The sequence below is a fragment of the Podarcis liolepis genome, assembly GCF_965112155.1.
Source record: "Podarcis liolepis genome assembly, chromosome: 10".
NCBI classification, from domain to species: Eukaryota; Metazoa; Chordata; class Lepidosauria; order Squamata; family Lacertidae; genus Podarcis; species Podarcis liolepis.
This window is the reverse complement of record NC_139562.1, coordinates 66,622,588-66,637,534: the sequence shown is the minus strand read 5'-3', so window position 1 is coordinate 66,637,534 and position 14,947 is coordinate 66,622,588. Positions and strand designations below refer to the sequence as shown.

General features: G+C 40.0%; 1 protein-coding gene across 2 annotated transcripts in view; it reads right to left on the bottom strand.

The window, feature by feature from the left end:
- Positions 1-565: 565 nt before the first annotated feature.
- Positions 566-14,947, bottom strand: part of WASL (WASP like actin nucleation promoting factor) — a 34,024-nt gene continuing 19,642 nt past the window's right edge. Inside the window, exons 5-12 of one of the 2 annotated variants that reach the window (XM_083463614.1) lie at positions 14,707-14,730; positions 12,128-12,296; positions 9,393-9,435; positions 8,909-9,062; positions 8,170-8,187; positions 5,226-5,755; positions 4,234-4,342; positions 566-3,475 (exon numbers count right to left, since the gene is read on the bottom strand). In XM_083463614.1, coding sequence (XP_083319740.1) covers positions 3,414-3,475; positions 4,234-4,342; positions 5,226-5,755; positions 8,170-8,187; positions 8,909-9,062; positions 9,393-9,435; positions 12,128-12,296; positions 14,707-14,730 — 1,109 coding nt within the window. In that variant the 3' untranslated portion in view covers positions 566-3,413. The remainder of the gene's footprint in view (positions 3,476-4,233; positions 4,343-5,225; positions 5,756-8,169; positions 8,188-8,908; positions 9,063-9,392; positions 9,436-12,127; positions 12,297-14,706; positions 14,731-14,947) is intronic. The other variant, XM_083463615.1, reaches the window with a different exon arrangement.

Here is a 14,947-nt window from a genome sequence, read left to right as displayed (position 1 = left end):
CCACTGTGGACTGAGAACAAAAGAGCCAAGAGATCTACTAAATCTCTGATTTTATTAATATGATCAACATACTTATACGTGCAGATATGCAACTAGCAAGAAGAACCAGGAATTTCTCTAAGATATAGCAACAAACCGGTGACGGCAATAAAAATACTTGATGCTTGTGGATATAAAGTCTCCTTTGTGAAATTCTTTGCAATTTGGTCACCAAAAAATATGTTGAGTTTTATGCAAAAGAGAGCAGGCAATACACACAGCAACTGCAAAGACAACAAGACTTTTAATGCACAGACCCTTCCAACATTGCCTGACCTTGTAATATTAATGCATTATGCAATCTGTTGGTTTACAACAGCCATTGTTTCCATGGGAGCAGCAGGCTAGCTGTCATATTTGACCTATGGGCCAGGGCATTAGATTCCCTCCTGAAACTTATTTAAGAACACAATCCACTTTCCAATTTGAGCTTGTTATGGTAATGTTGGATTTTGCTATCCTGGCTGAAGCATAACCTGTGCATGAGTTAGCAGACAAGAAGAAAAAAAAGTCACACCACACCGTGTTTTTGAGTCAAATTAATTTTATTATGCTCCATGATGAATTGCCACCAGTGCAACATCCTATTCACTGTACATTAAAAAAAAAAGCCAAAGAGAAAGAAAATTCACATACCAAGAATTTCAGTTTGATGAAACGGAAAACTGAACGATTGAGATGCTTTCAGAGTACAAGCGGCTAGTTGATATTGTCTATGCGTAGTGCTGAGATATAGGCCTCAGGCTCATTTGCTAATTGCCAAGGCTACCAGGACAGTTAATTTAACTGGTGCATGAAGCTGCCTTGTTACAACAGTTAGCAGTAGTGATTCAATGACATGACAAGTCGCCTCCAGCCCACATGGGAAAATGGGAAAATGCAGAAACATGCAGCTGTGACTTTGTAGCCTAACTGTAACTGCAGTCATGCCTTAAATTAAGACCGTACAATATGCTATTGAAAGCAAAACATCTGAACTTTTGTGCAATAATGTGGATACACTTTATAGGAAAACGAAACGAAACGAAAGCCTGTTGGGCAAGTGATTAATGGATTACACAAATATCTCAGCCATATAATATTAAATCTTTCCAAGTTCTCTCGACTCTAGAAGCATGTGCTTTGTTCATGCTAATAAGTAACATCTTTGGAGGCCACCTGAGCAAGATCTATTTGAAAAATGCCCTTTATGATTACAGAGCTGGAGAGACAGCACTAAACGCTGTCCCGAAGGCCATTAACACTCCCTTTCATGTGCACATTCTTAATCCTACTTCAGAGCATTCAAATCAGGCTTCAGCCAACCTGCCCGCAGTCCTCAAGCCATACTAGCAGCAACAGTGGCTGAAAGTCTTTCCAGAAGCAGGCAGTGCTGTGGCTACAGCCGCAGGGAGAAGAGGAGACCTTTAAAATTCTCCTTTCCCAAGCCGTGTGCTTAAAACAAAAGTTACCCTCATCAGAATAACGTAGCTTTGCTTCCAACACCTCCCTCTTCATCAACATAACCTTTAAAATCCTGTTTTCCTCGAGTATTAAAAATCCGGATGCTAAACATACGTTATAACTGCACTAAGATATCCAAGCCAGGTCATATTGCAGGTCCAGCCTGCCAAGATCAAGCCAACACTGGGTTTCAGCAAATACAAATTTCATCCAATATACCATGAATAGAGAAGATGGGGAGAGGGGAAAGAAGCATGTGTTAATTGTACGCCAGATATTCCTCCCTTGAAACACTGTGCATCAGCAAGGCAAGTTGATTATTCCTAGTGTTTTCTACTTCAGTGTTTCCTTGCTGCAAGTATGGGGTTAGCACTGCCAATGCCTATCTTAAATGCAGCACCCTGCCTATAAAACAGGGCGATAATCCAAACGTTAAGTCCATTAGTAAATACGAAAATTAAGATGAGAACTCAACTTTCCCCGTCGTATGTCGGAACGCGATTTCCAAGCACGGAGCATCACATCCCTTGGCGTCATTTCTAAGCGTGAGGCAAATCAAACTGCAATATGCAAGTTCAGTGCGTATAAAAAGCAGTGGTTTAAACCAACTTTGCAGTAGTGAGACACTCCCAAAAGGCAAGCAGTTCAGTGAGCTCTACCTGGAGATTTAGCGTCCAAAGGAAACAGGGCAACATTGACCCATTATGCTTGAATAAACCCATAGGGGTGCATGCGAGGAGTGGATCTCTGAACATTAATAGGCTGACAGGCACAGAGCCCACCCAGTCTCAGCTTATCCAGCCAAAGGGAGTTGAAAGGAAACATCAGTGAAGAATTCATGCTCATATCCCTTCTCTCCCCCAGAAACTTTCCCCATCGCTTTAGGAAAGCCTGTCACAGTCAGGAGAAGTATATATTTAAGGCATCCATCCATCCATCCCTGTATAAATGCTTTCAATTTCTAGATCACAGATCTGGTGCCTAAACTGTGTTGGGTTTATACCGTAATCCATAAAGACTGCAGAGTGACACCACCTAAATTCATTTATTAGTATTCTCATGCCCTACACATTTTAAAATTAATTTAAATCCGCTATTATTCAGAGCAAACTTTATAACCACAGCCCTTCAGTAAAAAACAGCATATAAAAATAAATAAATGCCCGCAGCAGTTGCCATAAATGTAGACTCCTCCTCTTCATTGTGAAAGGTAGCTGGTAAAAATCAGAGGTGGCTTACATCAGAGATGTCACACTCTGAAACCAACAGGGATGTTCCTAAATTGAGCATTCAAGGTGTCAACGCTGCCCGACAGCAGGAAACACAGTGCTCCAGAATCTGGGGAAATTTTCACAACTGCTTTATTATTGTTATTATTATTTTACGATTGTTTTATGTCAGCTTAAATGCTAAATTTAAATCGCAGCGGTATGAACTGCAACGGTTCATTGTTTTATCAGCCTCACCCACGTGGCAGAGTTTCCAAGATGAAGGGGCTAAAACTAGGAGCTGCATTGCTTAAAGAATGTAGTGCTATACTAGGTTTTAATAAGAAAATTTAGATACAGAAAAAGTAGGGTATGAAAATAGTGTTTTCCTTCTTGCATTATAACTAAATACATTTAAGGTGTGTTTGTCAATCTCGCATATTACATTAAAACTCCCTTATTGATGGAATGGAAAGTGTTCACATGTACACTGAGCAACCTGGTGTAAACTTGTACACATTAATTTCGGGAGTAACTTTGTATAGGATTATGACAAACCTTTACAGATTAAATGAGGTATTGCACAGATTAATAAAAAAGCAAAAGGCAACAAAAATATACAGCAAATTGGTAGAACATTTACATGATAATTTTACAGAATCCATAGACAGAAAGTAGTTTAGTATTTCACCTTAAAAATATATATGATATATAATATACTGATCAGTCATCCCATTCATCATCATCCTCGAAATCTTCTTCATCTTCTTCATCCTCATCTTCATCTAATGATAAGAAAAAAATTAAGTTATTTTTGCAAGAACTAAACATTCAGCAAAAGCTAGTGTTGTCATTTCTGCCCCCAACTCCCATTAAGCTGGTATTGAATGGCATTTGCACAGTAAGAAATAATAACAATAACAGTCATAATAATATGCCTGGGCATGTATGTGAAGATTGTGACTATTTAAGTACCCAGGTCCTAAGTCACATAGTGATTGTATATTACTTTCCTTCAGAGTAGAGTGCATATTATTTATGCCTACCCCATGATTTTTGTAATAACAGCTGGCCAAAATATGATTTTCTTGATGGTGGCACAGTATTGAGACCTAAGTGACAGCTTCAAAATATCTGTAATATTCCTACTATTATCTATATACTTCTTCCAAATAAATAAGCGATCTATCTGGTACAGGAGAATAACCAAATAACCTATTCTTTTTTTAAATAAGGGATGCTTATGGAAACAGAAACAAGCTTCCATAAATTACATCCATTGTGTGGGTTGTGACAAGCAGTTGTAGAATTGTATAAATTAGTAAACTGTTGATTAATATAATTTTTACAGTTGCTACAAGGCTATTTTTCAATACAGGTTTTTCTTAAAACTTCACACTGCTGATAAGCCTATAATCCCTTTCTGTTAAATATTATTATATCAGCAGATAGAATAGATGTTATAATCCATGTTATAAACGTGGGTATTAATTCAAAGAAACTAACTGCACATGGCCGTACAAAGACTGAGTTAATGCGCTACCTGAAGAATGAATGGCTTTGCTCCTTTTCTGCATAACTTCCATTAGCGCTCCCACAATACCCGAGGTGGGAGCAGGCGTAGGCGGTGCACTCTCTTGCCCATCAGATACCTGGGGTGGAGGAGATTGAATACAGAAATGTAGAAGCGTACATAGAACTTAGAACATTTAGCACTCAATTTCTGAGAAGCCAATGGCTAGAGCATACCTTCAAGTAAACAGAAACAAGGACAGACTGATTATTCTACGCTTCGTACTTTTACTCGATCACCAAAAGTCTACTTAGGTGGAAGAAAGTGCCGAAGGTTTAAAATCAAGGGCATTTTTAGGAATTCACATTTGACACAGAAAAGACAGTTAATGAAATTCTTGTGACAAACATATATTAGTATATTACAGAGGTTGTGGATTTTCCTTCCTTGGAGATGTTAAATAAATAAATAAATAAATAAATAAATAAATAAATAAATAAATAAAATTTTATTATTTATACCCCACCCATCTGGCTGAGTTTCCCCAGCCACTCTGGGTGGCTCCCAATCAAGTGTTAAAAACAATACAGCATTAAATAGTAAAAACTGCCTTAAACAGGGCTGCCTTCAGATGTCTTTTAAAGATAGGATAGCTGCTTATTTCCTTCACATCTGAAGGGCGGGTGTTCCACAGGGTGGGCGCCACTACCAAGAAGGCCCTCTGTCTGGTTCTCTGTAACCTCACTTCTCGCAGTGAAGGAACCACCAGAAGGCCCTCGGTGCTGGATCTCAGTGTCAGAACGATGGGGGTAAAGACGCTCCTTCAGGTATACAGGACCAAGGCCGTTTAAGAAGAGGCTGGATGGCCACCTGTCATGGATGCTTTAGTTGAGATTCCTGAATTGCAGGGGGTTGGGCAGAATGATCCTTAGGATCCCTTCCAACACGATTCTATGATACACACTACACAAAATTCTGCTAGTAACCAGAACTAAAGAACCAAAAAACCCAATGATACTCACAGACTTCAGCTGTATACCCTGCCGTATCTGATCAAGTAGCGCGTCTCTTCCCAAGCTGGAGACCGGACGACTGCTCTGTTCTACTTTTTTCAACTGGGCCCCTTCTCTGATTTGATCTAAGAGAGCTGCTTTATTTCCTGCAGGAACTGGAAGCTGATGGTCAACCTCGACTGGGACACCGGGCGGCGGCGGAGGACCAGGAGGGGGAGGGGGTGGGGGAGGCGGAGGAGGAGGAGGCACACAAGAACCACCCGAAGGTGGTGGAGGGGGAGGAGGGGGGCCGGAGGGGGCCGAGGAAGAATGAACCGGAGGAGGAGGAGGATACATCCTGTTGGGGGGCGGGGGCGGCACTGCACCGCCAGGTCTGGAAGGAGGCGGAGGGGGTGGCGCTGCGGTCGGAGCTCTTGAAGGAGGTGGTGGAGGAGCTCCCCTTCCCCTAATAGGAGGGGGAGGTGGCCCTGAGCTATGTGGTGGTGGGGGAGGAGGAGGAGGGGGAGGGCCACCCCTGGATGGTGGAGGTGGTGGAGGAGCTGAGAACAAAAAACAAACAAGTGCTTAGTCACTTACAGAGGGATAGCTTCCCCCAATGACCAACAGCTGCATCAAAAAGACCATTTTGATTTACAGAAGAGCTCAGTTCCTTTGCCTTCTCCCCAAGGAACCTCACTCAGTTTGTAGTCTGTCCTCCATCAGAGATGTGATAAGTTCAGGACATGCATATGCATCAATAAAGGGCAGTTCACAATGCTATATTTCTGCAGTGACAGCACAGTGGTACCTAGGTTTTCAAATGTCTCTGTTGATAATCATCATCATCATCATCATCATCATCATCATCATAATTTATTTATACCCCACCCATATGGCTGGGCTTCCCCAGCTTCTCTGGGCAGCTTCCAACAAAATATTAAAATACCGTAATGCATCAAACATTAAAAGCTTCCCTAAACAGGGCTGCCTTCAGATGCCTTCTAAATGTTTGGGAGTTGTTTATCTCTTTTGACATCTGATGGGAGGGCATTCCACAGGGCGAGTGCCACTACCGAGAAGGCCCTCTGCCTGGTTCCCTGTAACTTGGCTTCTCGCAGTAAGGGAACCGCCAGAAGGCCCTCGGCGCTGGACCTCAGTGTCTGGGCAGAACGAGGGGGGTGGAGACGCTCCATCAGATATACTGGACAGAGGCTGATGAACATTTCGGTTTTCAAATGCTGTAAACCTGTAAATGCTTAGGTTTTTGAACACGTCTCGGTTGCTGAACATGCCACGTGGATTCCGTAGTTTTCTGTATTGAGTTTTCGGACGTTTTGGAACTTGAACAGTCTTCCAGAACAGATTATGTTCGAAAACCGAGTTACCACTGTACTACCATTTTATCAGTTAAAAAAAAATTTTTTTTTGTTTCCAGTTGAGCATATCTGGTCTCTCACCCAGCTAGCATCACAACTGCAACAAGCCACTCTCTGCACACCAAGCAAAAGGGAAAAAGTGGGGTGGGGGGAAGAATGCATGTTCTCAAATGTCTATACAGGTCAATGCCAATATTTACAAGTGATGGTCTATCTGCATGGCTTTCATAACACTGAAGTTTTATACTCACAGCCTTTAAGAGGATAATTTTAGCACAGAAGCAAAGCATTTCCAAAAGGAACCAACTTTCTCCATAGAAAGGTTAATACTCTGTGCTTTAGAATCACTGAAATTTGAAATTTTTCCGCCTCACACAAAGCTATTGCTCCCAATTGGCTGTGTTACCCAACTGTTACAAAAAAATGAGTAAAACGTTTTCATACACTAGAAAATGGGCAACATATAGTTTTGCCCAAGATAGCTCATTTGTCATTATAAAGCAAATCAAACATGGCTTTGTTGATTTAGGCACATTTTTACTGCAACAGGGAATCCAATACAGATGGCAGGCCTAATCCCCACTTCCATATAATAATCAATGGAAGGTTCTGAATAACTTTTTACCATAGCCCCACATCAAATCCAGCAAATCATCTCAATGTGGAGGCCACTGAGGCATAGGTATATGTGTAAAGGCATTCATTTTGGAAGAACTTTAAGTAGCCAAATGAACTAAGGCCTTAGCTCACCCTGATCTTGAGCACTAGCATATTTGAGTTAATCTTGACATATACATATAGGCCATCATTCAATTTCAAAATGGCAGCTCGACTCTTCCACCCATCCTTAACAGTGAGAGGAGGAAGAGGAAGGTTGGAATACGCATCACCATGCAATATTATTAAGGTCTCTCTAATATTATTTCCTGCTACTTGCAGTCACCATCGAAGAAATCACCTTGCTAGTGAATGGCCTCAGTGCTTCGCAAGATTGTGGCTGCAGTCTCATACCTATTCATCTCACAGAACTCAACTGAGCTTACTTCTGAGCGCAGACTTGCATAGGATTGCAGTTTAAGACTCAAATCTTTCTCCGTACACAATCCCTACCAGTGGTCAAACACCTCTGTGTTCAGAGCAAGTACAGGGCAGTTCATTCCCAAAACCCAATTAAGAGGTAGTAATTGGTAAAATGTGTTCTACTTCGCCATGCTGAAGAAAACCACTTGTAAGTACGGGGTCTCTTGCTATTAGAACAAGGAAGCCCTTTGTTCAAAATTGCTAAATTAAGATCTTAAAGCACATACACACACACTTCAAACAAGGATATATATATTTTATAAGGCTTATTATACAATAGGTTGAAGCACCAAAGGGCAGCAGGTTAGTGACTTTAACAAAAATTAATTGCAGGGCACTGTTTACCAGTAATATCCAATGGGAAAAAAGCCACAACTTTTTACTATATAAAATGGTTACAAATTATGTATTGATGTATCAATTCCTAAATCTGGTATTTTATAACTCAAATGCGTAGGTATTGTGTATCACACACCACTGCAATGCAAAGAACTCTGAAGATTAGAATTCATACATACCACTCCAGAGTGGCGGACCTAGATCATAAATGTAACATATATTAACTTTCTCTGAAGCATCCTAGTCTCGTTTACTTTCTTTAATCCACTGCCATGAAACTGTTGGTCTCTAGCATCTGCTGTCTACCCCATAATTATTATGCTACAGAGGCACATGCACCTATGTAGTAAGTGGGTGGTACCATGTAAGTGTTGAATCGTGACAGAAATTCTTGGTTCTCCAATTATAGCTGGCCATTTCAGCTACTTGCAAAAACAAACAAACCCAGAGAAGTCAATTTCTACAGAGTAATGCACTCCTGGGATACCCCCTGCTTGGGACTCAATTTTTAAACATTTTGGTTTAGATACAGGACGGTGTTTAAAAGAGAAGAGTTTGTTGGCCACGGAGATTTTCTCAAAGCGAAGCGTATTCCATTTCAAATTAAGTGTGTTTAACAAAATGTGCAAATAGAAATCCATTAAAAAAATCTGGAGAAGCACATCTCAACTTGATGTAATGGACTGGATTCATACCGTGGTCCCACCTACAGGAGTATCCCGAGTTCTGCTCACGGGATGCTCCCACGGATTGGGGCAGCAGGGAGAAGAGAGTTTAGCTGATCCCCTTTCCTCAGCCCATCCTCTCAGGCCTCAGGAAGAGTGCAGAAGGTAGAACTTGGAGCTACAGTGAAGTTTGACTCAAACCCTGCATTTTTGTAGGCATTACAAAGCATGAGTGGATGGCACGAGGACTCACCTTGTCTGCGCAACTCGTTTTTAACAGCTTCCACACCTCCTGTTTTTTCAATAAAATCATATATAACCTTGGATGTTTCTTTGTCTTTCAGCTGAGCCTCTGAAATTCCACACATGTCAAACAGGTTTTTCAGCTCTGGATCCAAATTGTTAACCTAATGGAAACATTAGAGCCGTTAGAAGCTACTTTTTTTTTGTTTTGTTCAGCAAACACAGATCCTTTTATTAGAAAAGTTTCTCCACACAAAACCTTGGGCTGTGTGGCAACGATGTAGCATAGTTTCTGGGAAGATTTCTGTTTTCAGGCATGAAGCTCAAAGCATTCTTAGTTAAATCGGCTTGCATGGCAAATTTAAAAACCTTCATGACAAAAAAAAGTATGAATTACAATTGCCCTCCTTTCAATTTTTTTTCCACATAAATATAGTAAGACTGTAGAACACTTGGGAGTTTTGGAACAGTTAACCACCCTCATTCTTGCTTACATCAAAACCTGTGTTTGGGTCCCAGCCAACATGTCCAATGTGCCTAGAGGGGAAAACCGAAACGCAAAATTAGAATATATAAGGAGTATTACATATTTCAACACGTAATCTTCACGGTGATAAACTATTGCATTAGAATTGATCAACTTATACAAATGGAAAATGGTTCGGATGAGACACAGCTGCGTTCTGTGCCTAAATGATCCCACAGATTCTGCACATATTCTCTGAAATAGCCGATGCCAAGAGATCTACTGATAGCATTTTAATTTTAAACAGTATCAATCTCAACTAAGAGTTTTAGCACATTTCAAAAACAGAGTCCCTGAAGCCTAAAAAATGGCCATACTATACTGATTAAGTCCATTTTTCATTTTCAGTACTGAAGATAATAATGGAGACAGCGTTTATTAAATAAGGGTTTTCATTAAATTGCATTTGCCAGGTACAAGTTTCACTACTGTGTTATTTCGTATTCATATTCAGTAGTAAAAGATAAAAGGTAAGGGACCCCTGGGCGGTTAAGCCCAGTCAAAGGCAACTATGGGGTTGCTGTGCTCATCTCGCTTTCAGGCGTCATGTGGCCAGAATGAATAAACTGCTTCTGGTGCAATGGAACACCGTGACGGAAACCAGAGCGCACAGAAATGCCGTTTACCTTCCCACCGCAGAGGTACCTATTTATCTATGTGCACTGGTGTGTTTTAAACTGATAGGTTGGCAAGAGTTGGGACAGAGCAACGGGAGCTCACCTGGTCGCAGGGATTCAAACCACTCTCCTTCTGATTGGCAAGCCCAAGAGGCTCAGTGGTTTAGACCACAGCGCCACCCCCATGTCCTTTACCATTTACCTTTACCATTCAGTAGTACAGCACTGTTAGAAATCATGGATGCTCAACAATATAACAGTGGGCTTCAAACTTTCTACATGGAAAGGTGCTTCACCTTCTACACCAAAGTGTATGTCAAGGAATATTCAGCATTTTTTCGTGACTGCCCTGCATGGTGAAAACGGACTGAGGTACGTTCTAGATGCACACTTGGGACAGCAGTAGGATTTCACTGTCATCTCATGAAAATCAAGAACGTGCCCAGTGCAGCCCTGTGTAACTGCAGGATAAGCTTAATAGTGACAGAAAAGCTGATTGCCATGGAAGTCTGCCGACTGAGATATCTAAATAAAGGATCTCAGCGGAAACTTAATTACTCAGTATAAAAAGTCTGCTTGCATGCAACAACAAATGCTAAGACACCATGCATACATGATGGAATACATAATGAAAGTTGCTTCTGTTATTAGTATTATGATTGGTTAAGGTCTTTAACCTAACCCGTATGTATTTTATTGGGACATCTGAAGTCCATGTACAATGAAACATGATCTGGCGCTTGTTTGTTTATTGCTGTTTCAACCATCACGGTCATATTAACCATCGGGGGGAAAACATTATACAATTTACAATATATACATAGATACAACATCGAAACACCAACACACACAAATACAAATCGATCTGGTACCTATCAACTGCAGTCACTAAATAACTCTTGGTGTTATTTTTCTAGAAAAAGAGGTGCTGAAACTCACTATGAACGCCTCTCTTAGAATGGCAATGGCACCCACCTGAGAGATGACAGAACTGAGTTCCGACAAGTTCTGTCTGAGAAAAAGCCCTGGTGCCTCTAATTTTCCAGTGCTAAAAAACACCTAGATCTTACCCTCAATGGCAACAATTATCTGTGTTTGCTAATCCTGACCATAGAGGGACCAATGAGATATTGGGAGATTTTTTATAGGCTTGAGAAGGTAGATGACCCATCCTGTAAGGTCAACCAACATCCACTTCAGAGAAGATGTTTCGATTGTTGGGAGCTAACCAAATACACAACTGAGAACTAGTGCCAGAGCGTGTCTTTTTCCTTCTCTCTCCCAACATGTAAGTCGTTATCTGTGTGGCTGAGGGAAGGGACTGTCTTGCAATTCTCCTTTGGAAGTCACTCAGCGAACTCTTTTCATCAGGGTAAAAATGCTTTAAACAACCAAATGTCCAGATCAGATTCCTGCACATAGGCCAATACTTTTCACAAGTGCCAGTTAGTTAGGAGAAAACATAGCTAGGTTACTTAGAGGGAACACCATGGTGTTCGTGCAACTACACTGGGCTGTTGGTTCATTTCGGGACCAATTCAGAGTGCCCTAAATGGTTAGGGACCATGTATCTCAAGGACCACACCTTCTACCACGAGTGCCCAGCTACGCTCAGAAGCCATCCTCAAGAGTACTCCTACCCTTTGGGAGATCTATAGATCTCCTTCCCTAGGTAGGCTTGCTAGGTGACGTTTCAGTATCAGACTAAGACATGCTCGCTCACACTTTCCAGCATGCCACAGCTGCTAATTTTAACTGATGGCTTTGTTGGCTCTGCTGGATTTCATCATTCTACTTTGCTCCTCCTGCTTTTGGAGCATTTACATGCTGAGTTTTACTGTATTGTTGTTTTATTGTGTAAGCCACCCTGGGCCTTTAAAAACACACACACAAAATCTAAAGGGTGGTCCATCTTAAACTAACTAAACTGAATACTGCCATTTCCAAAATGGCAAATTACCATGGAGAAAATATTTAAAAGGGCACCTATTTAGTATTACTCGCAAACTGATTTTCTTCCCAAATGTAGTAATTGAATTTTTGTGCCTATCTGTAGAAAGTTATAAAAAAGAAACGGTGCTCTTACTGGAAGTTGCTTGGAGTTCCAATATCTGCCTTTGTTAACCTCTTCTTTTTTGCTTTTGCTTTTTTCTTCTCTTTGGTATATGAAATGTTGTTGACTTGTGAGCCATAAAATCTGTTAGTGGTGATTTCTGGATTTTTGATGTCAACAGTTGCCATTGGTAGACTTGGACCTGCAGGAGTGCAAATAGATTCAAATTAATTGGGTCTGCCGTCTTATGTTTCCTGGACTCCAAGTATTACAGAGTAAGGATAGATTAATGTTTTAAAAGCAAAATGATACCTAGGAAAATCTTTGTTGTTTTTTCACACAATACAGAGGGCCGGAAGATTTCAATCAGTATCATTTATTATTATCTCAAAACGGTTCATTTAAGTGTAGAAAAAGTAAATACATTTTCCCACTAGATTCTTTTTTGAACCCAATAGTACTCCCACTACCATCTCAACCCAATATTCCCATCCCCCAATCTCATTTAAAAAACTGTTGCTTAACAGATTTCTAACGGTGACAGCTCTAGCTCTAAAATATTAAGACAAATCTTTCTATACCATTTTACAACAGAAATAAGTGGCTACATTTTAAGTGTCAAGATGTTTGAGAAGAATTTCTTACTCTTATAATTTCTTGAGAAATTGAGTAATTTCTTACTCAATATTTCTTACTCTTCTAAATATGTGAGCCTACCAGTAGAATTATTTCTTATGTGCAAGAAATCCTTATAAAATTCATGGTGCAAGTTGAATCATGTACATAAGTTATCTTCCATGGTGAGGCAGCTCTGTGTAGCAGAAGGTCTTAGGAGACCACATATTTTAAAGAAACTGTAATAGAGGTGAGAATTGGGTTATGCCTTTCTAGAGCGTTGCTAAGAAAACAAGCTGCTGTCTTAACTGTATTCCGCAAAGTTGCTACTAGAATACATGTTGGTAGTAAATCTATGTGTACCTTTCATGCACACCTGATGTTTGCCTATTTCTAGGAGCCAATATAATCAATATAAATATAATCAAGCTAATTCTTGGAAATGTCACAATAAAATAAGAGTCTAATAATTTTGCTATTCTTGGTTACCATAATCTGCAAATTAGATTAGATTTTGATTTTTTGGTATTGTATCGAGACAGCTAAAAATTGATGGTTTCCACAAGTAAAATTAAACAGAAATAAAAATAAAAACCACTGTTACAAAATATTCATTATGAGGTCTATATTTTCAATGATATAGATGGAGGATAATGCCTACTAGTTTGAATTGTAGAAGAAATAATATTTTTCCATGTTACATAAAAACCACTCAGTTTGTACATATATTTTTAATGCTGTTTTTCCCCCTTTAGCAGTGCCATCAAAAGCATGTTTGCTCAGAAATAAGTACCACCAGCCAATGAAAAGCATGCTTACCACTCTCATTAGGCTTGGGTTGTCCACGAGGAACACATGACTCTAAGGGACTTCCATTTTCTTCTAACACTGCCATATTTATATCCAACAAAATTTTCCCCATCATAACACAAGCACCTTCCCCATCAGCTGTCGAGAGCTCAATCAGTGAAGACGAAAGCGGCCTATAAAGTTCGTCATTTGGAAGAACTTGACAATATAGTGGTCTTAAGCATCCACTAATGTTGACATCTTTCACATCCTCAGAAGCGTTTTCCGAGAACGTGGTACAAAACATGGCAATGTTTTGTGGAAATCCTTTATATTCCTCAGTTGCTGCCTGATGGAGGGCAGCTTCCTGCAGACTAAATCAGCTTCCAGCTCATGTGCTAAAATGAAAGTGGGCCACATGATTCCTGGCAAGCCCTTTTAAAACTAATTCTGATAAATCCCCATTTTCATCCTAACCATTATGATGGAAGGTCAGTAAATCTACAGCTCACTGCCTTAACATTGAATAGACTTTTCCATTACCAACATGAATAAAAACACAAATCCCAGGAAATTACAGGCTAATGCATTTTACATAACCAGCAATGCCAATTTGTTTAATCCTACAATTTTTATTCTGCGATGTTAACCAAGCCCTTCAACAATAGGGTGGGTTTTTAGCTACTTTAAAACAAATCATATATTGCACCTTTGTGCAAATATTCTACAACTGTTGAGGTTTGTACCAATAAAGGAAGAACACTATTTCTAATCCCCCCTCAAAAATTAAAATGATTCTGGCTCATGACTTAGCAGCTAAAACATCTGAGTGAATTCTGCAGATGAAAAGCTAATGTCAGTATGTCAAATGGTTTAAAGCTGACTTCCTAAGTCATTCCCACATAATCAGCATTTGCTAAGAAGAGGAGTTTGCCACTACAACATCCACAGTTGTCAGTGGTCTTTATTCTCAGGCCTTCCTGCTTTCGCCTTCTACTGTACTGTTTACATTGCAATTTTAAAGTACCACTAAGCAAACCCACAGCTAATCAAAGCGTAACTGTCCACTAACAATTTTAAAAGATGCACTGATGTTCAGATAGGCAATTACATTCATGAGTGATAAGCTAGGAGTAAGTGAGCAACGTTGAAACAATCAAACAACTTCATGGTTACTGCAAGCAAAAACAAACAAACCAACCACTTACCATTTGGTAGATCTCTCCTTTTCTCTGTTGAAAAGGAAGGAAAAAAACCACTTTATACTATTTATGCACAAAATAGAATATTAGAACATTTTTCTTACTCTCCTGAGACTTCTTATCCGTGAATTGTTTGCCTGTTATTATTTCAAACTCTACTTTAGAAGGTTTATTGTCAGGAGAGAAAAAAGCTAACTAAACTTCCATTCATTTTAATAAACAGTTCACATTTCCCTCAAATGGCCTG